Source organism: Chelonia mydas, chromosome 26 (assembly GCF_015237465.2).
Source record: "Chelonia mydas isolate rCheMyd1 chromosome 26, rCheMyd1.pri.v2, whole genome shotgun sequence".
NCBI lineage: Eukaryota > Metazoa > Chordata > Testudines > Cheloniidae > Chelonia > Chelonia mydas.
Window position 1 is genome coordinate 11,813,213 of NC_057859.1, and position 25,418 is coordinate 11,838,630.

At 47.5% G+C, this 25,418-nt stretch overlaps 1 protein-coding gene across 3 annotated transcripts in view; it reads left to right on the top strand.

The window, feature by feature from the left end:
• HK2 (hexokinase 2) overlaps positions 1 to 25,418 on the top strand; it is a 65,681-nt gene that overhangs the window by 24,528 nt on the left and 15,735 nt on the right. For 2 of the 3 annotated variants that reach the window (XR_006287523.1, XM_027827808.3), the window contains exons 3-14: positions 1,173 to 1,321; positions 4,373 to 4,492; positions 7,322 to 7,417; positions 9,004 to 9,103; positions 9,716 to 9,899; positions 12,128 to 12,283; positions 14,764 to 14,997; positions 16,405 to 16,709; positions 18,017 to 18,165; positions 21,050 to 21,169; positions 23,407 to 23,502; positions 24,467 to 24,566. Coding sequence is in view for 2 of the 3 variants with exons in the window: in XM_027827808.3 (XP_027683609.2) it covers positions 1,173 to 1,321; positions 4,373 to 4,492; positions 7,322 to 7,417; positions 9,004 to 9,103; positions 9,716 to 9,899; positions 12,128 to 12,283; positions 14,764 to 14,997; positions 16,405 to 16,709; positions 18,017 to 18,165; positions 21,050 to 21,169; positions 23,407 to 23,502; positions 24,467 to 24,566 (1,809 nt within the window). In the remaining variant the exon portion in view is untranslated. The remainder of the gene's footprint in view (positions 1 to 1,172; positions 1,322 to 4,372; positions 4,493 to 7,321; positions 7,418 to 9,003; positions 9,104 to 9,715; positions 9,900 to 12,127; positions 12,284 to 14,763; positions 14,998 to 16,404; positions 16,710 to 18,016; positions 18,166 to 21,049; positions 21,170 to 23,406; positions 23,503 to 24,466; positions 24,567 to 25,418) is intronic. The other variant, XM_043536242.1, reaches the window with a different exon arrangement.

Here is a 25,418-nt window from a genome sequence, read left to right on the forward strand (position 1 = left end):
TCTTGCTAACTTTGCTTTATATCAGCAAGGCTTGACCGCTACTTTAGTTCAGGCCTCACAACAGGCCTCTGATACAGAGCCTTATGTGTTAAGCTCTCTTTCTAGTACAGTGCTCTTACTCCCATTTCCCTGTTGGCCACTGGGCTTTGTGCTGGTTTTATCCCAGTGTAGATGAGAGGAGAATGGAGCCCCGTCTTTACAAAGTTTGCCCAAGCGCGTGGCAATGGTCCTGGGATGCTTCAGAGGCATCTTTCCATTCTGTCCCTCTGTGATCACTGTCTGTCCTATTTACACTTCAGAATCCTTCCTTCAGAAAAGCCCTGCTTTGAAACCAGTCCCCTGGGGTTGAATTACTCAGCATGGAGATGGAGCGACTCTCCTGAGGTCACACAGCAAGGCAGTGGAAGAGTCAGGAACCGCATCTGGTCTCCTGGCTCAATTCCTCTGCTCTAACTAAGACCAGGCTGCTCCAGCCTCAAAAACAGCATTGCTGTCCGCTCTGTGTGGACACGGAAGATCTCATAACTCCTCTGTATGAGCTATTTGTGTCACAGGCCACAGTTCCCCAACTACCTTGTGCAACTTGCGGATGAGGCAACAATGGGCCACAGCCACCACAGAGCTGCTTGCATTTTAGCTGGTTGAAGGGGTCCCTGGACGTAGGGTCAGATTCATCCTTGAGGGGGTAATTTTCACCCCCTCCACCCAAGGGGATAGCTGTGCTGAGGGTAGGGATTCCCTCATGGCGGGCAGGCATTGGCAGTATGGCCATCACTCTTCCTTGAGAGAAACTTCAACTTCTGTTCAGGGCTGTGTCAGGGGGGTCTGGCCAGGAGAGAGGCTCACTCAGCCCTTTTCCTGACTGTGCCTTATTTCCGCAGTGGAGCTGGCTGGCTGTGTCTGCCCAAGCAGAGACTGCAGGACGATTGCACTGTACGGAGAGATTTCAGCAAATCAGTAAAGTGCATGAAACCACTATTGCTTATTGAAAAGCAATTGCTTATAAAATTATTGCTTATTAAAAGCAGCCAAGTACCCTAGCATATCTGGCCCATGTAAATAGGCAGTCATTTCAGAGCTCCATTTTAAGTGTGTGTGTGTGTGTGTGTGTGTGTGTGTGTGTGAATAAGACAGAGGCCTCTAATACGATATTCTTCTCTTTGCGCCTGCAGAGAATGGAGACTTCTTGGCCTTGGATCTTGGCGGCACAAACTTCCGTGTGCTGAGAGTGAAGGTGTCTGATAACGGCCTGCGGAAGGTAGAAATGGAGAATCAGATCTATGCCATTCCAGAGGATCTCATGCGTGGGAGTGGGGTACAGGTAGGTTTAATATTCCTTTCCCCCCCCCCCCCACCCTTTATTCCTGAACACACTTTCTCGCTGGCTCACCCAGCCTGCTATGTCTTACTGACGTGATTCTCCTGGGTATTCGAGAAGGAAACAACCCATGCTCAGATGCGACAGCCATCGGGGCTGGGTAAGTGCAAAAGGCCGAGGCTTTTAAAAGCAACTAATAATTTTCAGGTACCTTGGGCCTTGCCTTCACTAGTGAAGGTGGGTTTTTAACACCCATTACCCTAGTGTAGACAGGCCAGTTTGTGTTTTAACATGTGGTAGCTGGCAGGTATCTACACTAGGGTTCACAATTAACGTGTTCAGACTACAACTTGCCGTGTCTCCACTGGGGATTTCTAATGAGTGTTAAACGCACCTTTTTTCCTAGTGTCAACATGTCTGCCGTTGGATGCCCAATTTGAGACCCCATAACAGGGCCTTGTTTTCAGAAGGCAGGTCCGCAGCACTCTCTGAAAATTAGGCCCCTTAAAGGGTGTTTCATGTTGAGTATACAAAACTGCCAGTCACTAAAAATCTTGGCCCCAGAGAGGGTGGTACTCTGGTCTGCCCTGAGAAGATGCCAGCATTGAAAGGACAGAAGTAAAGCACAGCGCATGTAGCTCTAATTCCCCTCTGATTCAATCCTCCCGCAACTGTGCCTAATCCCAGTTTAAATCTTACATAAAAGGCCCCCCCGCGCGGCCACCGTCCATCAGTTCACATGTCATCTTGCAGCATCATATTTGCCCTCGGGAGTTGCAGGCACCATGCAGTGGAAAGATGCTCCTCTGCTTGGTCAGAAGTAATCATCAATAGTCACTTTCTTGTCCAGGGAAATCTCTCTCGCTGTCCACGTGAGGGGGTGACACCCAGCGGGTGCTGTGATGACGTGCTCAGAGAGCATCCTCTGCAGCTTTGTGTGAGGCTTGTGCGCTCTGGATAGAGGAGGGCGGGATGGAGCAAGGAAATTTTAGTGTCACTGCAAGATGCTGACGTGGTGGGGATTAAAGTTGTTAGGAGTCAGCACACCTGGGTTCCATTGTCACCTCTCCCACCAACCTGCTAGTCCCTTCCCTGCTCTGTGCCTCAGTTTCTCCCTTTGACTTGTGAGTCTAATGATGCCCACCATTCTCTCTGCATCTCAAAGCACTTTATTAAAGAGCTGTGTAAGTGTAAAGTACAGAGGCAGGCAGTTGATGAAACACGTTGTCCGACTGTCTCCTAACCCTTTCGTTGGGCTGTTGATTTTGGCTCAGAATAAATACAAATGGAATAAAATAACAGTGTGCATTGTATGGGAGAAAATAGAGTTTGACACAAAATAAATGCAAACAGAATAAGATAATAGTAAATGACTGTTAAGGGGGATGTTGTGTGTGAGTCCTAGGGAATATAGTTTTAAAACTGTAATCCAGTCATCCCCTCCGCCCCACCCTCTTTGCTTTATACCACTTGAAGACAAACTGGTGTAATCTGTCTGTCCAGCTGTCTTCGCTTTTCTCATTAAAGCCTTGTGCGTAGAAGGCGCTCTAAAGTGCCTTGCAGAGAGATGTTAATGCTTTAAATGAGATTCGTCACTGCCCAGGGTTTACAGTCTGGCAAAGAGTGGGGGTGGGGTGGGGAAATGCCTGGAATAAACAGCTGAGGGAACTGAAGTTCAGTGCTCTGTTCTCTGCTGAAAACTTAGAAGAAGGAAACTAACGGATGTTGAGGATCGATCCACGGTCAGCTTGGGTGATGCAGCAGGCAGAGCCTTGTCTGTGTTGGGAATTTATCTTCATTCCAGCCACCCACTGAGCCCCCTGTGCAGATAGACAAATTTGCGCCCTGGCATTGACCCCTGCTTGACACCTGAGTTCGATGCACCAGTACAAACCTGCTGCTTATTGCCGTTTACCTTGTCTATGCTAGGGGTTTGCCCTGGTGGGCGGCTACTGCTTAAAAGAGCTACCCTGCAAATCTTTGGTGAGGACATAACTAAATCTCAGTTGCATTTATTATGTTAACATATCTCTGTGAAAATTCACTGCAAATCTTCAGTGCAGTCAAGGTCTAAAGAACCAAGGAAGAGAGGTTTTTTCTTTATCAAAGTACTGGACCATCCTGGACTGTCATGGGGAATCCTAATACTTTGCTCTCTCTAATACCCTAGATTCCAAGACCTCAAAGCACATGACAAAAAATTAGGTAGTTCCGTCTACCCGCGCTATAACAGGGGGCAAACTGAAGTGCAGAGAGGTGAAGTGATTTGTCAAAACTTGCAAAGAGTCACCAGCAGAACTAAGAAGAGAACCCAGGAGTCCTGAATCCCAAATCTCCTGCTTTAACCACTAGATCAAATTCCTTTCCCAAAAGTTGTGTCTGTCCCTGAAAATCTTCCAGGATGATACATAGAAGACATGCTTAAGGATTTATTTTAAACTAAGCAAACTACACCTAGACACCATGGTAATGGGCAACTTATAAGTGAGTCTTAATAATAACTGTTTGGATTTTTATTACAGTGTGGTCTGTAAAGTCCCAGAATACCAAACCAGTTACAATCAGGAATACAGGTGCAGTACAGGGAATGCTTAACATGCCTGTGAAAGTTTCCTCCAGTATTATGGGTAGGCTTACAGGATGTGGCCAAAAGTTTCCTTTTGTGGGGAGGGTTATTCTCTAATAGCTGAATTGCTTGAGTAAAGGAGAGAGACATTGGCAAGCGAAACACAGTCAATGGCACCCAATGTAATGTAGGATCCAGCGCGTTCAGTTGTGAAATGATCCTTGACTTGAATCTCCTTCCTTAGAGGTTTTTAAGGTCAGGCTTGACAAAGCCCTGGCTGGGATGATTTAACTGGGAATTGGTCCTGCTTCGAGCAGGGGGTTGGACTAGATGACCTTCTGGGGTCCCTTCCAACCCTGATATTCTATGATTCTATGATTGTGTTGATCCATTCCAATGGGTGCTGGATTGGGTCTTTATTCTGAATAGACAGATTAGGGTGACTCAGGATCTGAGCAGTCTAACGGGTGGTGATCTCTGTTCTACAGCTCTTTGATCATATTGCCGAATGCCTGGCTAACTTCATGGAAAAGCTGAACATGAAGGACAAGAAGCTGCCCCTGGGATTCACCTTCTCTTTTCCTTGCCACCAAACCAAACTGGATGAGGTAAGTGAAGCTTTTACCTTCTCTGGCTTGTAAGCCATAATAGATTGACCTGCAGGCTGAGGCGTGGGCTGCTACCAGCCACCAGGCGAGGCAAAAGGGAAGAGTAGCTAGGTTTTAATCACACCATATGATTTTAGCCTGGTCTGCACATGGAAGTTGCGTCAATTTGACTTAAATTGATTTTTTTTAAACCGATTTAGTTAAACTGGTGCCAAGCAGTGTGGACTTTGGCTTGCTTCGGTTTAGTTTACATCTGTTCCCTTAAACCAGCAAAGACCTTAAGCGTGTCTTCATACACTATGGACGCATCTTCACGAGGAAGAAAGGTGGGTTAGGTACCATACGGTACTTAACATGAAGTAAAATCTGAACAAAGTGCCCTGTCTTCATGTGGGTTGTATCTCTTGCTAGTTACCACGTGTTAGCTAACTTGAGGTAAGGAAATGCCTCTTTTGCATGCTGACACATGGAACTTCAACTCTTTGGTGGTTATTACTGATCTGTTTCTACGGCACCATTAACGTGCAAGGCATTTTACTGACAAGTAACCAAGAAGAGTTGCTGCATTGAGGCATTTACGCTCCAAATTGGGGAAATAAGATAATGAGATATGACAAGAAACCATTAGGAGAAGGTGGGGAAAGGACAAGAAACAAAGGGGGAGGGTAAAATTGCTCTTGAGGGCAGCCAAGCTTGCAAAGGGAGTGTTATTTATAAGGCTCCTAGCTGATTATATTTTGGGATTGTTTTTGTGAATAACACCAGCTGTGTGCTGGGACGCTGGCTGAGAAGAGGATTTTAGAGGAAGGATTGGATGGCCGATGAGGGCAGCTGTTTATCACATAAGTCGAGAGAGGCTGTTAGTGGCAGAGGGGGCAGGGTGGAGACAGATCTGGAGCCCCAGGTACAGAAAGGAGAGACAAAGGTAACACTGAGGACTGAGATGGGAGCAGGGCAGGTGGAAAAGGAACTGAATGCAGGCACTGGGGGGGGGGAAGGTGTGCAGCGTAAGGTAAAGCAGCTCCAAATGCCCCAGGACATGTGTCCCCTCGCTACATGCAAGCAGACATGTCAAGCTCCGCATCATTCATGGTGCACCATGCTCCTCTTCCCACTGAAGTCATTGGCAATGCTTCTGCCAGCGAGCGGGGGCAGACACTCCTGCAGGGATTGATGTGCTGTCAGCTGTACTTAGCCATTGACTTGTTACATGAAGGGACTCCGGTGACCTGATGGACTGTCTGTGGCATTGGGTTCCCAAGGTGAAATTTGTTCGTTTAGCGCCCTCTGGATGCATGCGGGTCATTTCACTTGTCATGTACCCTCTCCTCTGGTACCTAGCATCTTGTGTGGGTCTCGTTTTCTACCCGTTCCCTGCCATTATAACTGGAATGCTAAAAATTCTACTCACCTCTCAGAAATGTAGCCATCTGGGTATTTTTCTATCCCTTTGGCACATCCTCCATGTGCAGCGAATACTCCATCGTAAAGGCACCCACATGCTGCATAAGTTTCTATTCACTTTTCTTCCCTTTATACTGCTCTCTTGGGGAAAGCAGGGTGATCTAGTGGAAAGCCGTGGGGTGAGGCATCAAGAAATCTTGGTTCTATTCCTGGTTCGGAAACTGACTCATTGGGTGGCCTGGGGCAAGGTACTTCTGTCTTTTTTTTCTCAGTTTCCCTGCGAAGATACTCACAAAGTCCCCATTTCACAGATGGTGAGTTAGATTAGATGACCCTTGTGGTCCCTTCTAACCCTATGATTCTAAAGCGCCTTGGGACCTAGGGAAGAAAAGCTCTGTATAAGAGAGAACGGAAGATGTCTCTGAAACCCTTTCAGAGTGGGAGCTAATCAAATTCCACGGCTGTACGGCCAAGATATTCCTGCTGCTATTAGTATCTCTTAAACCTACTAATCATAGTAAAAGTCCCAGGCGCAAAGTGCCTTCTGCTGCTCAGGGCAGATTATTAGATTTGTTTGGAAAACCTCAAGCACCAAAGACTGTTTTTAATCAGAAGTCGTATGACACCCTGAGCTCTTTGGGAAGCATCCTCGTAAACTTGACTCTGTAGAATCTGGTCAGCCTCACCCTGTGTTTCGCATTTCTAATGCGGGTGGAAGTAAATGACTAATTCCCCATCCCATCCGTATTTTGATGGCATTTCCAGAAATCTGGGCCTTGCTGAGACTCAAGGCAGGTTAACACGTAAAACGCTGCAGCGAAGATGCTGCTATGCCTACAAGATTGCTTGTCACGTCAGTGTCATTAATCCATCTCCCGTTGACATAACACTGCCAACGCCAGGTCTGTATAACTTGCATCGCTCTGGGGTGCAGATTTTTCATACCCCTGAGCAATGTAGTTATACCGATGTAAGTTTATAGTGTAGACTCCTTGCCAGTGTAACCATATTGATGTAGGTTTCAGAGTAGCAGCCGTGTTAGTCTGTATCCGCAAAAAGAAAAGGGGGACTTGTGCCACCTTAGAGACTAACAAATTTATTTGAGCATGAGCTTTTGTGAGTCTCTAAGGTGCCACAAGTCCTCCTTTTCATATTGATGTATTTACACAGTCATAACCTACACACACGACAGTGCTGCAACCCATCCCAGGAACCTACTGCAGTAAGTTGCATCAGTGGAAACCCTTGTCTTTTATACCAGTGCAGCTGATCTACAGTGGAGAAGGGTTTTTATGTTTGGTTGGTTTTTTTTGTTTGTTTGGTTGGTTTTTTTTGCAAAAATCCCCAGGGTAGTGATAGGGCCCTAGTGAAAGACAGCTGAAGACTCCAGGTTTGATAATATGGTGTTCTGATTTCTTTTCGTAGAGTATCCTTGTTACATGGACTAAAGGGTTCAAATCCAGCGGCGTGGAGGGGAAAGACGTGGTTGCCATGATACGTAAAGCCATCAAGAAACGAGGGGTAAGCATTACCCGTGTGCTGAACTCCCAGGTTGTTGGGAATCAGCTGCTCCGCCCCGGGCACTCTATTCGGCTTTGGAACAGAAGAAAGAGAATATGTATAAATCCTGGTCTTGATCTAGCTTACAGCCCTCCACGCAGGAGGGAAGGTATTGTATTTCAAGGTGTTCGCGTAGACTGGGTTCCTCCAGGTTGGGAAAAGCAGTGGCTGCACTTGGCTTCAGACCCGACACATTCAAGGGTTGTCAGTCGGATTGATGCACGCTTCATCTGGAAACCAATGCAAGACAGCTGTGCTCTTTTTTTAAAAAAAAAAAAAACCTGAACAAACTTCCTCTTTTTTTTAAAATCAGATTAGATTCTGTTGGTTGAGGATTACAGCAAACCTTGTGCTTCTTCATGCTCGTGTTCTGCTCTTTTCTTATGTTGTTCTCCTGCAGGGTGCATTATCAGCTGTGAAAGTGGGTGTATTCAAAGAACTACTTCAGCGCTGAATTCACCCCTGCTCTGAATTGCATATTGTTGGTGTACCTTCTGATATCACAGTTATTCTGGCATTCGGAAGGACTGGAGATAGGGAGAAAAACAAATGTAGTAACCTCTGCCTCCATTTCCCCATCTTTCCCTGTAAAGCCTTAAACGGCTTGAGATCTGGCTATGCCTCTCTTCCTTGTACATTACCGACTCCTCAGCTGACTGCTTGAACTGATAGCCCTGTGACTAAAACAGGAAGTAGGGATGTTGGCCAGGAGTCTTTCAGGAGGAGTCGATTCCTCCAGAATTGCTCCCATTGCAAGAGCCTGGATTTCTTAGTCTGGATCTGCCAGAGCCTAGATTTATTAACGCAGCACCAATCAACACGGATTCCTCCTAAATTTTGGGGCAGGAGAGGGCTGTGGACTGGCTGGATGTGAAGTTACTTCCATGAGCATGACGACATTGTCTGTATGGTTTATTGCATCTGTTGCAAGTTTTCCTTCCTGTATCATAACTTTTAGTCTTCTAAAAACACGAAGAGTCGGGGACAGGTGGTTAATAGAAGTCTAGATAAATCCATCTGTAACATGGCTACTTAGCTACCCTTCTCAAGGGGGTGTTGAGATCCTTAATGAATGTTTGTGCAGTGCTTTGACATTGAATAGCACTATAAAAGGAACAATTTTTACTAAAGATAGGCAGCCTATTAATGTTCTTCCATCACTGAATCTGTGCTGATGAACGTTTAGCCCCACTTGAGCCATGGTTTTCAAAAGGAGCTAGTGATTTCGAGTGCTGACCTTGAGATGCCTTAAGAAGGGAGCTGATAAGAAGTGCCGAGCCACCTGCCCTGTGAACATCTTCCCCTTCATGGTGTCTCCAGCTGAGCACTGAGAAATCGAGCGAGCCAAAATAATTAGTCCCAGCTGATAATCCTGGCCCAAATGAGGCTGAATATTTGTGGGCACAGATCCCAAATCTTGGCCTTGGAGCCTCACTCTATCCTCTAAAGTAACGATTTCCCCAACCCCCACAATCAATTTTAGTAATGAGGGAATGGGAAGTTTTGGTCGAACTTGACTTGATGTCTCTCCCCTTTGCCTGTTTCAGGACTTCGACATTGACGTGGTCGCCGTGGTGAATGACACCGTAGGGACGATGATGACCTGCGGCTATGATGATCACAACTGCGAAGTTGGGCTCATTGTTGGTAAGACGCAGTGTAACCTTGATGGGAAATAGATCCCGTCCAACTATTTGATGTCTCTTTGAGATTACAAGTTTGACTGAGAAAAGTAATAGCGGTGATGGAATATTCAAAGACTTCCATAAGTTGTTCGACTTAGTACCATGCAACGTTTTGATTAAGAAGCTAGAACGATACAAAATGAACGTAGCGTGCATGAAATATTGGCTTAACTGACAGATCTCCAAATAGAACTGTCAATGGGGAATCATCACTGAGTGTTTCTACTAGGGGTCCCACAGGGATCAGTTCTTGGTCCTACGCTATGGAACATTTTTATGAATGACCTGGAAGAAAACATAATATCACTGACAAAGTTTACAGACAACCCAAAGAAGTGGAGTGGTAAATAATGAGGAGGAGAGGGCTCTGATACAGAGCCAGCTGGATCGCATGATAAGCTGGTCTCAGGCAAAGAAGATGCATTTCAGTATGGCCAAGTGTAAATGTGTACATCTAAGAACAAACAATTTAGGCCATGCTTATAGGATGGGTAGGAGCTGTATGTGGGAAGCAGTGATGAAGACCCCATCACTCCCTCTCCCAGGTGACTGACTTGTGATCTGTTTGGCACAGGTACCGGTACCAATGCGTGCTACATGGAGGAGATGCGTCACATTGACTTGGTGGAAGGTGACGAAGGGCGGATGTGCATAAACATGGAATGGGGAGCCTTCGGAGATGACGGCGTGCTGAATGACATCAGGACAGAGTTCGACCGTGAGATCGACATGGGTTCGCTCAATCCAGGGAAACAACTGTAAGCAGATTCCTGGCTTTGGCTCAGATGTGGGGGGTGATTTATTTTGTATTGTTTGTCCTTCTATTGTGATTATTTTGGTGTGAGGAGGAGGTCATATACGTTAACTGGGTTACAGGACCCTATCGGATGCAGGGTAGACCAATGCAAGCTAGGACTGTAGCACAAATTTGGGATGGTGTTTCTGTATGAACCACCAAGAGCAACCCCGTCATCAGTTTTGCTTCATCTTCTAATGAATGGAATAACAGCTACTTCTGGATTTCCCATTCAATGTAGTGATCTTCACCCGAAGGCAAACAGCGTCACCTAGCGTTCATACATCAGTGCAACCAACAGACATCAAACTCAGTGACTGAGAGATTGATTTTTAAATTAGAGGTGGACCCAGTCCATAAAACTTGGATCTGAGCTTCCTCCAAGATGCAGAAATAGTTTGGTTCTGGTTCAGGTTTACCTCTAATTGCAATGGACGGGAGAGGAAGTCACCTGAAGTCTTGATTTTCTTTTTTTTTAATCTATGTACTGTATATGTTAAGCATTTACAGTTGCATTTCTTTCTGTGCGCACAGTTCAGTCCAGCTATTATCAAGGCAGCTCAAACCTTGCCCACAGAAGAAGTTCTAGCATGTACCTTAGCAATTTCCCTAGGATTCTGCAGACCATACAGACTCACCCACTGCAGGATAAGATGGGAGAAGTGGGGTATATTTCCAAAGGGCAGATAGGCACTCAACTCCCATGTGCATCTTGGAAAATCTCTCACAGTGTTTCTAGCTGTTTTAATTTGAAGACCAGAATCCTCCGTCAAGCATGTGCTCATTGTTATATTGGAATCTTGATGTTACTGTGGTTTAACCAAAACTCTGGGAGACGTGACGAATGGCCGTGTCCATAGGGTTGTAGGATGATGGTTTGAAAAATAGACCAAGCCTTAGACACACTTAAAACTTAGACTGACCTAGCAACATCACTCAGGGAGAAGAAAAATTCACACCACTGAGCGCCAGCCTAACTCCCAGTGAATTTGTGACTAAGTCAATGGAAGAGTGCTGCGTTGACTAGCTACCGCCCCTCGGTGATTACCTACGCTGACGGGAAAACCTCTCCATTGCTGTAGGAAGTGTCTACACTATGGTGCTATACTGCCATAGCAGTGTCATGGTAGCACCCGTGCCGTAGACCTGGCCTGTAAGCGATTTCAGAGCCTAAGTCCCACTGACTTTCAATGCTGCGTAGCGCTTCTAAAGACTGTATCCTCAGGCCGTGTTTACTCTACAAGCGTCTGCTAGCAGAGCTGTGTTGGTCAGGGGTGCTGAAGAGGTGTGATCCCAGGCTGACGGAGCTGGGCTGGGAAAAGCTGTACTTATTTTGTCCTCGGGTGGGGAGGCTGGAATATGTTATACCAGTGATTATACGAATATAAGCTGCGTCCACACTAGGAGCGCTGGGCTGGTATAGTATGCAGGTACAGCTACGCCAGCAAAGCCCTTTCTGTGTGTAGATCCTGCCTCAGGCACTGTGGCTCCACTCCTGCAGAACTCCCACGCTCCCTGGGGCTAAAGCAAAGCTCCTACAAAGCACAGATGTTTCTCCAGACTAGAGCTCCCCAGTCTTTTTATTGAAGATTTTGAAATGTCCCCCAGTGATTTTAAGCAAAATCTGGGTGTATCTGTATTGGGCTGCTATCTGAGATCATAGAACCATAGAACTGGAAGGGACCTCAAGAGGTCATCTAGTCCAGTCCCCTGCACTCGTGGCAGGGCTAAGTATTATCTAGACCATCCCTGAAAGGTGTTTGTCCAACCTGCTCTTAAAAATCCCCAATGATTCCACAACCTCCCTGGGCAATTTATTCCAGTGCTGAACCCCCCTGACAGCTAGGAGGTTTTTCCTAATGTCCAACCTAAACCTCCCTTACTGCAATTTAAGTCATTGCTTCTTGTCCTATCCTCAGAGGTTAAGAAAAACAATTTTTCTTCCTCCTCTTTGTAACAACCTTTTACATACTTGAAAACTGTTATCATGTCCCCTCTCAGTCTTCTCTTTTCTAGACTAAACAACCCCATTTGTTTAATCTTCCCTCAGAGGTCCTGTTTCCTAGACCTTAAATAATTTTTGTTGCCCCTCTCTGTACTTTCTCCAATGTGTCCACATCCTTCCTCTTAAAGTGACAGTGTAGAATGGCTTGCACAGTGGACTGAACCTTGTGCTTAACTTCTCTGCAGGTTTGAAAAGATGATCAGCGGCATGTACATGGGAGAGCTGGTCAGGCTCATCTTGGTGAAGATGGCCAAGGAGGAGCTGCTATTCGGTGGAAGGCTCACCCCAAGCTTGCTCACCACAGGACACTTCGAGACTGGATTTGTGTCTGCTATTGAAAAGTAAGTAAGAAAGAGCCTGAGCAAATGGTTCCATCCTCAGTGAACCCCCAAGAGTGGAGGGGAGGCCACCCCCTCTTCAAGACCTGTGCTCTTGGGAAGGGAAAGGTCTGTCAAGGCAACAGTGAGCGACCTATTGTGTAGACACCAAGTAGAAAGCGAGCAGGTTAGCCCCCCGCTCCTGCTCTGTGTGATGTGATCACTTAAGAGATAGAACTGTAGAAATGTGGGGCTGGAAGAGACCTTGAGAGCTCATCGAGTCCAGTCCTCTGCGCTGAGGCACGGCCAAGTAAACCTAGACCATCCTGGACAGGGTTTTGTCCAAGTTGTTCTTAAAAACTTCCAGTGATGGGGATTCCACAGCCTCCCTTGGAAACCTATTCCAGAGCTTAACTTCCCTAAGAGTTATCAAGTTTTTCATACTATCTAACCTAAATCTCCCATTGCTGTAGATTAAACCATTTATTTCTTTTCCTATTTTCAGTGGAGATCACTGTCGTCTTTATAACTGCCCTTAATATATTTCAAGTCTGTTATCGTGCCCCCACCCACCCCCTCTCAAGTCTTCCTTTCTCAAGACTAAATGTGCCCAGGTTTTTAACCTTTCCTCCTGGGTTTGGTTTGAAAACCTTTGATCATTTTTAGGGCCCTACCAAATTCATGGTCCAAATCCATGCAGATTTGCGCATGCAGTTGGGTTTCTAATGCATACTTCGAAGCAAATTTAACCGTCATGGGATTTTAAAAATCATAAATTTCATGATTTCAGCTATTTAAATCTGAAATTTCAGGGTGTTGTAATTGTAGAGATCCTGACCCAAAAAGGAAGTGTGGGGGTGTCACAAGGTTATTTTGTACGGTGGGGGAGGTGGGGTTTGCGGTACTGCTACCCGGGAGAGCAGGGTAGCAGCTGGAGAGCAGCAGCTGCTGGCTGGGAGCCCAGCTCTGAAGGCAGGGCCGCTGCCAGCAGCAATGCAGAAGTAAGGGTGGCACAGTACGGTTTTGCCCCCCTTACTTCTGCACTTCTGCTGCTGGCGGGGCGCTGACTTCAGAACCGGGCACCTGGCCAACAGCTGCCGCTCTCCGGTCACCCAGCTCTGAAGGCAGCGCAGAAGTGAGGGTGAAAATACCGCAACCCCCCTAAAATGTCCTTGCGACCCTTTGGCAATCCCTTTTGGGTCAGGACCCCCAATTTGAGAAATGCTGGTCTCCCCTGTGAAATCCGTAGAGTATAGCATAAAAGCACACAAAAGACCAGATTTCACCGGGGGAGACCAGATTTCACGGTCCATGACGCATCTTTCATGGCCATTAATTTGGTAGCACCCTAATCATTTTTGTTGATGTCCTCTGGACTCTTTCCATTTATCCACAAGCATCCAGCCGAGTAGAGCGGGACAATTACCTCCAGTCTCTTATAGTTGATTTTCCTGTTAATACACCTCAGAGTGATGTTAGCCTTTTTCACAACCGCATCATGTTGTTGACTCGTATTCAGTTTGTGATCCACTATAATTGCCAGATCCTTTTCTTCAGTACTACGCTTCTTTGGGGTTGTTGTTTTTTTTTATTACTTCATTTGATTTTTTCCTTTCTCAGTGTAATACTTTGCACATGTCTTTATTGAATTTCATCTCATGGATTTCAGATCAATTCTCCAATTTTGTTAAAGTCATGTGGAATTCTAATCCTGTCCCCCAGAGTGATGACAGCAAGTATCTAAAAACGTTATAAGCATACTCGCCACTCCATTATTCAAGTCATTAATGAAAATATTGAAAAGCCCCAAGCCCCTGTGGGAGCCCACTAGTTACATCTTCCCAGTCTGCATAAAGAACAGGAGTACTTATGGCACCTTAGAGACTAACAAATTTGTTAGTCTAAGGTGTCACAATACTCCTGTTCTTTTGTGGATGCGGACTAACACGGCTGCTACTCTGAAACTTCCCAGTCTGACAGCCCACCATTGATAACTGCTCTTTGAGTATGTTTTTTCATCCGGTTGTGAACTCACCTTAAAGTAATTTCATCTAGATCTCATTTCCCCCAGTCAAGTGGGACTGTTTCAAAAGCCTTGCTCAAATCAAGATGCATCACGCCTACTGCTTCCATCTATCCATTAGGCCAGTAATACTGTCAAGGAAGGAAATGAGGTTGGTTCGGCATGGTTTGTTCTGACAAATCCGTGTTAGCTGTTACTTATCACCCTCTTAAGAGTAAAAGCACTGGAACAAATTTACCAAGGGAGGTTGTGGAACCTCCAACACTGGAGGTTTTTAAGAAGAGGTTGGACAAATACCTGCCTCGTTGCTGGGGATTGGACTAGACGACCTATCGAGGTCCCTTCCAGTCCTACATTTCTATGATTTCATTAACCTCCAGGATAAGAGGTGGGACTGGCAGAAACCTTGGGCCTGTAACACGTTGAGTTAACTCAACAGTATCTCAGGCTACTCCACTGAACTCCTTTTTTTGCTCTTCAGGGAGAAGGAAGGGCTACAAAAAGCCCACGAGATCTTGACCAGGCTCGGCCTGGAGCCATCTGCAGAAGATTGCATAGCCACCAGGCATATCTGCCAGATCGTCTCCACACGCTCGGCAAACCTCTGTGCTGCCACCCTGGCCGCAGTGCTGCGCCGCATTAAGGAGAACAAAGGAGTCGACAGGCTCCGCTCCACCGTCGGCGTGGATGGCTCGGTGTACAAGAAGCACCCCCAGTAAGCCTGAGGACCTAAGTGAGGCTAGCAATGTGTTTGCAAGGAAATGGCCCTGGGGGTCATTCTGCAGCTTGATGGGGTTGAAAGCAACCCAATCCCAGAGCACTTAAAGGGCTGTGACTCCCAGTAATGTCCGTGAGAGTCCTGTATGCTGTTCATGGCTGTAAGCGGGTGGGACTCATCCCTGCGGCGCCTCCTGCTGGTGTCCTGGGAATTAGCTCTACTTCCAGCCTTGGAGGGCCCTCTGCAGGCCCGTGTCCCGCTTACGCCGGGCCCCCGTGTCCCTCCCGGTGCCCCTTGTACGCTGGGGTGCTCCCCCCTGGCAGTAACCCCTCACTTGCAGGGTCTCCCCTCCCCGGAGAACCCCCACCTCCTATCCCTACCTCGCCTCAGTCGTAGGCTACTGCCAGTCACTAGCTAGCCCCCGCGCCCTGGGGCAGACTGCAGTATGAGCCGCTCATCACAGAGGCAGCAGGTCCAAACCCAACTTTGCCTGTCTAACCTTGGGTTGTCCCCTGCAACCCCAGTACCTGTTGGGCCTAATACTAGGCCACAGTCTGGGGCTTTCCTGGCTGGAGCTCCCCCAACTCATCAGGCCCTTCCCCAGCCCTGCTCTAATCTAGGTACTCTGCTTAGGTCCCTGCAGCCAGGTCCCTCCCTCTCAGAAGCTAGAGAGTCTTTTTAGCTTCAACTCAGCAGCCCCTTTATAGGGCCAGCTGAGTCTGTTTGGCTCCCTATCAGCCCAGCCTAAGGCTCCCAGCCCCGGCCCTCTCCCAGGGCTGGCTTTTAACCCCTTTGGGCTGGGAGCGGGTGACCACCCCGCTACAATGGCCCAAATCAGTAGTGTATCAGTTAAGGCACAAGCAAAGTCACTTTTAATAGATTGCATGGTTTGTAACAAGCCTCTAAATTTGTGTTGGAACTTATAGCATGAGGCCTGGGAATTGGACCCCCGTAGGTTGCAATCTGAGAGGCAGGGTAGTCCAGTGAATAGGGCGCAGGCCTACGAGCGTGGAGACCCATGTTCTAATCCCAGCTGTGCTGGGACTCTGTTTTCCCAGCTTTCCTGCCAGTCTGAGGTGCCTCCAGTGTTAATGTTTGTAAAGATGCATTGAGTGAAAGGGCTTTACAGGAGGGCATGGAAGAAGATAAAGAGCTGCAGGAAAAGGCCTTCAGAAGCTTGTCCATCAGTGGATAAGATCTTGCAAGGCTACAGACCTAAATGAGGTCTAGCTTTGCGTAAGGCTCAGTGGGGTACAGGCAACAGGGATTGAACCTGGGACCTCTGGATCTAAAAGCACGAGTTTCCCTTAGCTGTCAATGTCTATATGCGGGCCAGGCACCAGTAGAGGGGCCTGGAGCACCACGCTCAGTGGGTGACACTCACTTCCCCCTCTGTCTGTGCAGTTTTGCTCGGCGCCTTCAGAAGACCGTGCGGAAGCTGCTGCCAGACTGCGACATCCGATTCGTTCGGTCGGAAGACGGGAGCGGCAAAGGGGCCGCTATGGTCACGGCGGTGGCCTACAGGCTAGCAGCCCAGCAGAAGGCAAGGCAGAAGACCCTGGAAGCCCTGAAGCTGAGCCATGAACAGCTGCTGGAGGTGAAGAATAGGATGAGGATCGAGATGGAGAGGGGACTGAGCAAAGAGTCGCACCCGGACGCCACTGTGAAAATGCTGCCCACTTACGTGTGTGCCACTCCGGATGGAACAGGTAACACCCTGTGTGTGTGAACGCTCCTGTCCCCTGCCGGATAGAACATCAGACTGTCAAGGGGCCAGAACCTGCAATCTGAGCTCCTTTGTATTTCAGGGTTTGGATCTGCCTAGTGGGTGCTCGGCCGCTCTGCCTGGTGGGTGCTCGGCCTCCCCCTGGCCCTGACCCCATTCCACCCCTTCTCCCAAGTTCCCGCCCCTGCCCCGCCTCTTCTCCACCTCCTCCCCCTCCCTCTCAGAAAGTCCTAAGCACCGCCAAACAGCTGTTAGGTGGCAGCGGGAGGGGGCAGGAAGCGCTGGGAGGAAGTGGGAGGAGTGGGGGACGTGGCGCGCTCGGGGTGGGGAGCAGGAGGCGAGGAGTGGGGAGCTTGGCTGCCAGTGGGTGCAGAGTACCAGCTAATTTTCCCCCGTGGGTGCTCCCGCCCCGGAGCACCCATGGAGTTGGCGCTTGTGTGCTGCCTAATCCACTCAGGCCCCGTCTCAGAGTGGACTCTCAAACTGGCGCTGGGCATTAACAAACACGAGTCACTGAGGAACAGGGTGGCTCTCTGGGGACTGTAGCCCTATATTTTTGGACTTCAGATTTGCGCATGCTGTTGGGGTTTCTCATGCACACTTCAAAGCAAAGAAAGTTTCGGAACAGCTTCCGAGGAAACGTGGCCCAGTGGGTAGAGCACTGGACTAGGACTTTGTTCACCTGGGTTCTACTCCTGACTCCCCCACTGACCTTGCAGCGTGACTGTAAGCAGGTCACTTCCATGCTCTGTGTCCCTACTTCCCCTCCTGCACCTTCTCCGCTTTAAGAAAAGGAGTACTTGTGACACCTTAGAGACTAGCCAATTAATTGAGCACAAGCTTTCGTGAGCTACAGCTCACTTCACACGGCTGTTACTCTGAAACTTCTCCGCTTTGTCCATTTAGATTGAAGCACCTAGCACAGTGAGGCCCTCGTCTCCGTTGAGGTTTCTATGCGTTTTCTTGGTACAAAGCATAATGGGGACAGAGAATTGGTCCTCCATGGTTCATTCCGATTCTCCAGAACAGAAGAGTTCAGAGGGTGGATTCTGATCTCTCACTGGTTTAACTCCCATGACATCAGTTTTCACTGGTTTCTATGAGGTTGGGATTAACCCCTCCATTTCCAGGCTCTTAGTGTCGCCTGCTCGCTTTACTTTGCATTCCTCGGTTGCTCCGGTGCCTGTAGATGAGAGGTGGGGGCTGGCTGGGTCTTTGGGGTGATCTGGGTACATCATTCCCTGGCAGCCCCTGTGGACAGTGTTGTAACTGCCTTCGTTTGGGTTTCAGAAAAAGGCGACTTCCTGGCCTTGGATCTCGGGGGAACGAATTTCCGTGTGCTGCTGGTGCGCGTGCGGAGCGGGATTAGGCGCGGCGTTGAGATGCACAACAAGATCTACTCCATCCCGCAGGAGGTCATGCAGGGGACAGGAGAGGAGGTGAGCCAGGGCCAGCTTGAAAGGAGAAGAGGTGGCGTCTCGCCTGAAGTGTCCTAGTGGTTAGGGTACGGGGTGGGAGCTGGGCCACCTGGCTTCCAGCCGTGGCTCTTGCCCCAGCCTGTTCGTTACCCTGGACAAGCCCCTTCCCCCTTCTGTACCTCCGTCTTTAAAATGGGGTGGTGATACCGCTCCACCTTTGTGAAGTGCTTTGACATCTAAGGGTGAGAAGTTACACAGAAATGTTGTTATTATAGTGTGGTTTAGGATCTGAAATTACACAGTCCAGGAGACCGACGTGCTTGGACACCAAAGATGGATGCACTAGTAATGTCTATCTGTAGAACCGTCAAAACCATTTCAGGTAACTCATACTGCTGCAATAGTGTTCTCCATCCATAGAATGCAGACACTTCGTAAAGGTGTGCAAAGATCATATTTTATGGGTAGTGAAACGGAGGCACAGAAGTTGAGCGACTTCCCAGAGTCACACGGTGACTTAAGTATAATTCTGCAAAGTATTTCAGGCTGTTTTGGGTGTAGTAGCATTTCTCAGTAGTTGCACTGGAGCAAATTCTGGGCACTGTTGCCTTTTGCCCCATTATAAAATGTATACAGATGCAGCTGTTCTGTGCTCACTTGTCACTGTTATAAATGATAATAAGGGACCACGGCAAGAGGGCTTGGTGAGGAGAGGGGGAGCAGGGTGTAGGTGTGATGTATTCATGCCATGTAAATATTCAGGCACCTGAAAGAAGATGAGATTTGGGGTGTCAGTTCAGCTTGTAGCTTAGCTGGGTGTGTTCCTGTTAAAAGACCAAAGAAATAAGCCTCGCTAATATTTCACAGCCAGAGTAAGATCAAAACCCTGGGCCCAGGTCCACGGTTGTAGAACAGTGCCCCACATTTAGCATTCCCATCTTGCACTGTACTGACTATATCACGCCCATGGGGCTCTGTTAATCCATCCTTGCTCATATCTCCTGTCACAAGGCCGCCTTCCAAGGAATCCAGCTGTTCTAGCAGCCAGCCTGACCCCTCAAGCTCTTGCTTTGTTCCTGAAACTTAATAGACCCATCTCCTGAATCTGGAAAACAAGCAACAAGGCTCTAAGAAAAGGAGATTCTCCCCTAACTCCCGCCCCTCCAATGCACTCACTGCAGCATTACCCTCCATACCACTCGCAAGAGAGTAAATCACAGATGTTCTAAAATAGAGCTGCAAATGTTGGGAAATCAGCCTGACCCAAATTCCTTGCTGTTATAAACCCACTGCCCCTGGTAGAATTCAGGCAGCAGAGAATTTATCCCAGCACTAAGCAAATGAAGAGGGTACTGAAGAAGAATTTTCTTCCTGCTTATAATTTTCCCCTGCAATTTCAGTTAGGCCTGGTGTGCACTTAAATTTAGGATGAAAAATCCACACCCCTGAGGGACATAGTTACGTCAACCTAACCCAGGGGGTAGAAGTAGCTAGGCTGATGGAAGGATGCTTCAGTTGACCTACCTATGGTCAGTCGGGGAGGTGAAGTTCCTACAGCAACGGAAAACCCCCTTCTGCTGCTGTAATCTGCAGCTACACTATGTGGGGCCATAGTGGCATAGCCCCATAATGCAGAGAAGCCCTTTAGAGCAGGATAACTGAGCAAACACAACCTTAATTCTAGTGTTGCTCTGTGCTGATGGAACAGCTGTGGGCTTCCATCCCAGAGGTGGCTGCATTGATGGTGCCCCCTCTCGTGAGGTCCCAAACAGCTCTTTGAGATTGAGCCTCCTCAACACCCACTGCATCAGCGACAGTGGAGCGTGATCTCGGCAATGCAGGTCGGCCCCCAGATTCATCGGCTGATCAATTTCAAGGCCAGATGGGACTGTTGTGATCATCTGGTCTGACCTCCTGCAGAACAAGGGCCAAAGAAGCTTGCCTAATAACTTCTGCATCAAGCCCATAACTTCTGTTTGAGCTATAGCATAACTGTTTAAAAAGAGACCAAGTCTTGATTTAAAGACTTCAGATGTACCACATCCCTGGGTCAGTTGCTCCAATGGTGAGCTAACCTCACTGTTTAGAATAAAGAGCTTTTTTTTTTTTAAGTCTGAATTTGTTTTAGCTTCAGCTTCCAACCCCTGGATCATGTTCTGTCCTTTTCTGCTCAATTAGAACTGGCTGCTATCTGAAATCTCTTCCCTGTGTAGGTATTTACAGACCATAATCAAGTCACTTCTTGACCATCTCTTGGATTAACCAAATAGATTGAGTTCCTGTAGCCTCTCACTATAAGGCATGTGTCTCTTAAGTTTGTAAAGAGCTTTTGCATTCCTCTGGGTGAAGAACACTGTATTAATGTTGAACCAACACAGTTTGTTTCGTTTTTTAACCTGTGTGTGAAATGCAGAGAAAAATCTTTTAAATAAAGAAAAGGGGGCTGAAGGAGAAAAGCCTGAAACTTCAGGTGATAACTTTGGGGCTGAGATGGGGTGGGGCTTGTATCCCATTGCAGATGGGTAACCCAGCCCCAAATGCTGGATTCAGGCATCTCCTGAGTTTGGAGTTAGAGTTTTATGGCTCTAGACTTTGTGTTGCTGGTAACTTATCCCCATCAAGCCCTCCAGTGCTCCCATTGAATTCAGTGCTCAGGATAAGGCCCAATGTGACTGTGTTTTAAATTTTGACTATATATAGCTAGGTGCCGCTGTATAATTAGCTACAGGAGGAAGCCCTCAATGGAGATGGATTTTTCACTACTTGGTTATGCAGCTGAGTTGACGTGGTAGCCCATTGATCTTTTCTAGTACCAGCAGACACATTCTTACTTAGCTGGTAGCCTGGTACTTAATCAAGTTTTCCGCAGTTACTAAAGCAGCTGCCTCTGGTTGTCTGTTTACAGCTGTTCGATCACATCGTCCACTGCATTTCTGACTTCCTGGAATACATGGGGATGAAGGGCGTGTCACTTCCTATGGGATTCACCTTCTCTTTCCCTTGCCAACAGAATAACCTTGATGAGGTAACCTATATCCAGCTACCTGGTATCTGTACCTACTAACTAGCCTGTATTGCTACACTGTTCAGAAACAGAGGGAAGGATTAGAAGATGACATCCTCGTTTTCAAACTTCCTTTTCCTGTTTCACTTGTGAGTCTGTTGCCACCTCTAGACATTTCTCCTTATCTTGACCCTACCTGACCTGAAATCTTGCTTATGCCCTACCCCCTTTCCATCCTATTGTAGTTCCCTCTTCCATAGTCTTCCAGAACACCGTTGGCAGAGCAGTTCTGCTCCAAGATGGACCATCGTCAACCTCCTCCTTAGTTACCTTCCCGGGCTTCCTAGCCACATCAAAATTCTCTTTGTGCCTCTCTGACCACTCTAATCTCATCTCTATTGTGTCCCAGCAATCCTGGGGCTAAATCCTACTAGAGGAAAGCTGCCGCATAGTTGTCTTTTCACAAACTGTACTCTCTTGGTCCTCATCTCTGTCCCTTCCAGGTTGCTCTCCATGGAGGGATGTTCTGTGACCTTGTCATAACCCTCGTCTGTGATAGTTTTTAAAATGTCATTATTACTATATATGTTTTTATTAATTCCACCCACAAGCAATGCTGGGCATATCAAAGGAGAGGTCCCTGCCCCAAAGAGCTTATGATCTAAATAGAGCAAATGTAGATAGAGGGTGCAATACAACATTATTCCCTGGCTCTCCTTAGTTCCTGTTGTGGACCGGGATGCAAGTGGTCAGACCTAGTTGTCAGAGCAGTGATGGTCAGGCCTAGTGGTTGGAGCAGGAATTAGGAATTGGAGTTGGGGGGTCGGAGCCGGGGGTCAGTCAGGAGTCAAGCCAAGGGTTGGAGCCGGAGTCACTATCGTGGGCTGGGGTGCAGAAGCAAGGAACTGGAACAAAGCAGGAAGACAGGGCCTCTGATGTAGCAGCCAGCCAAGGATTCACCTAGTTGCTCGGACAATTTCCTGTGCCTCCTCTTGCTTAAATAATGAGTCTGAGCCAATCAGAGGGGCTAGATGTCTCCTCCAATCAGGAGTTCCATGGGTGGTGCCTCTGGTGAGCTAGGGTCCACCGCTCATGCTCCACAGTGGTGCCAGCAGGCTGCTGAGTGGTGGCTGTAGTTTGGGGAATCTCCAGGGGCCCAGATTCAAGACCTGGAATCCCTCATTTTCTTCTTCTTATTACTTCCCCTTCTGACCATCCACTTTTTAGTTCATTTTTAACCCTTTCCCTACCAAGAACTTTCCATCCCCCCCCCCCACCCCTTGCCCGCTAACATCCAGAGTCCCTTTCCTTTTTAAACCTCACCTTAAAACCTTCCTTTTCTTTCTAGTATCTTAACTCTCCCTGTAAAGGCCTATTGCAATGCCATGTGTGAAGAGCTTGGTGTGTTTTAAAAAAAAAACCAAACAACGAATTGGAATTGGTTTGTTAAGGATGTCACGTCGCAGAGCTATTTACTGCAAATATTTCGGTGAACTTCTGCCAGGACTAATGGGAACATCAATTGGAAGCTTTTCCCCAGGCAGGAATGGGAGCTAGGCATCCATTGATGCCTTAAAAAAACTCCTCCTGTGTTAATAACCTAGTATCATTGCAACAAAGAGGAGGACACAGCTCTAGTTAATATTGACGAAAACAATATCTAGGCTCCGCCCTCTGTGTGTAGCAGTATCTGTTGAAAAACATGTACCATTCAGGTCAGCTGGTGTCCTCCTACATCAAAAGGTGATTTAAAGCTCTCCCTTAAATAGGTTCTGAGTAGGCTGGCCAAGAGTTTTAACACTGTGCCCAACTTGTTGCCTTAAAGGGGCCTGATTTTAAGGAATTCTTGAGCCTTCTCTCATAAAAATGGCCATACTGGATCAGAACAATGGTCCATCTAGCCCAATATCCTGTCTCCGACAGTGGCCAGTGCCAGACCTTTAGGAGGGAGAGGGGTTGTACAGAACAGGACAATTGGGGTGATCCACCTCCGTCTTCCCTTCCTGGCCTCTGGCAGTCAGAGGTTTAGGGTCACCCTGAGCATGAGCTTGCATCCCTGACCATCTTGGCTCATAGGTTTACTCTCAAAATCGGACCCTTTAAGTTACCACCAGTTGGGCACCTAAAATTACTAGTTGATCTTAAATCTTGACCACAGTCCCCTTTAGCCGTGTATGTGAACAGATGTAGCTACAAAGAGCACTCTTACCGGAACAGATCTTAAGTGACTGTATTGTATCTCTTGTTCTCTTTTTAAGGGGATACTTCTGAAATGGACTAAAGGGTTCAAAGCTACTGGCTGTGAAGGAGAAGATGTGGTGAACCTGTTGAAAGAAGCTATTCATAGGAGAGAGGTGAATGTCCATGGGACAACTGATCTGAGCCATCAGTGTGCAAATGAAAGGGAGAATTTGCGACTAGTCACTTAGATAATCCAGATCTGTTTGGAATTCTCACTGCAGCTAGAAAGGAAATTTACTTGGCTGAGTGCAAGGTCAGAAAATGGCTAAATGACTGTCGTATCTTACTCCTCACCAAGGGTTGGACTTGGGACCTCCAAAGCTAAGAGCAAGGGTCTCTACAGCTTGAGTGATTGGGCTAAGTCCCCTAGCTGGCAACTGTAGCAGATTTAGGTGTGCTGTGCTGCTGTGAATTCGGGAACACATAATGTGCTCTGAAAAAGGGCATTAGGTGAACTTCTTACAGCTGCAGGTTCTAACGCTAGCAAGGTCATCCCGGCTCTTCAGCATGCCAGTGTAAATGAGCCAAGTTACGGGCAGTTTTACCTTTTTTGGGGTACTTTGGATCAGGCCCAGCTTCCTAAAGTGCTTGGCTCTGCAGATGAACAGTCCTAAATACTAAATATCGCCATCTGAGGCACGTCTACACTGGTGGGGAGGAGACACGTCTGCGAGTCTGAGTCATGTCTTGGCTAAAAAATAGCAGCGAGATGTTCCGAATCCGGCTGGAGCCCAAGCTCTGGGACTCTCCCAACCTGCAAAGTCGGAGGGTCCCAGAGTCCAGGCTCCAGCCCGAGCCTGAACGTCTGCACCACAGTTAAAAGCCCCTTAGCCTGAGCCCGAGTCATCTGGCACGAGTCAGCCGCATGTGTCTAACTGCCGTGTAGACGTGCCCTTAGTTGCTTTGATCCCAGTAATGGGAGCTGTATAAAACCGACATAGGGAGACTTCAAAAAGTCAGGTCCTTTCTGCTCTGCATCATTCACGTTGAGGGTGTTGCTCTGCATGCAACAGTGAAAGGGCGCATAGAAGGTGCTGGTTCTTCCAGAATAACGCATGGTAGCCCTTTCTTCCCCAGGAGTTTGATCTGGATGTGGTAGCAGTGGTGAATGACACAGTAGGCACCATGATGACCTGTGGTTATGAAGATCCTTATTGTGAAGTTGGGCTCATCGCTGGTAAGAACTGAAGCTTTACATAACAAACCAATCTCTCCCCCGTACCCAGTTCCTATTCTGTACTCCACTCACGTCCTGTGTCTTTTAGCTATTCCCCCGGAGAGCTAGTACACATCAGAAATTTCCACCAGTGGTGGGGAAAAATGTTAAAATCTTTAAAATTTCAATGAAAAATGGCAGCCAGTGAAAATCTTTTGCCTTCCCCTACCTCCCAAACAACTTCATTTCCTTGAGTATTTGGGACCAAATTCAGACGTGGCATAAGCAGGTGTAACTCTATTACCTTCCATGGTGAAAGACTATGAAGGATGCTGGTAATGATAAAGAATTCCTCCTGGTCAATACTTTAGGTTTCGTGGGTGGCGTGTTTTGGCAAGCCTAAGCCATCAGGGTGATCTTATCGCTTCATTCTTGAGAGGCTCACGTAAGGCTCGTTGCTTTTTCCCAAGCTGTTTAAGCTCAAGAGAACGGCCGTTGTGTAGCCCAGGCTGCAGAGATAGTGTCACATAAGACTGTGAAATTTGCATTGACAGGGTTGCACAGAGTAATAGTAAAACGCCCAAACTCTGTTGCCTGCTTTCTAACAAAGAAACTTCTTAATTTAGCACGTCTGAACTCATACCGGGCAATGATCTACCGGGTTAGCTCCATTGACTTCAGTGGAATTGTCAGCAGAATATTTGGCCTTCAGCAGACCGTGAACTGGAATTTTCTGCGATTTCAAAATTTGTTTTTGTTCCGAATTGGAACAAAACACTGAATTTCAAAATTTCCACAGAACAAAAATTTTGAAGAAAAATTGCTTTGGGGTCAATTTAACCGGCTTTTTCTTTCGATGTCACCTTAGAGACT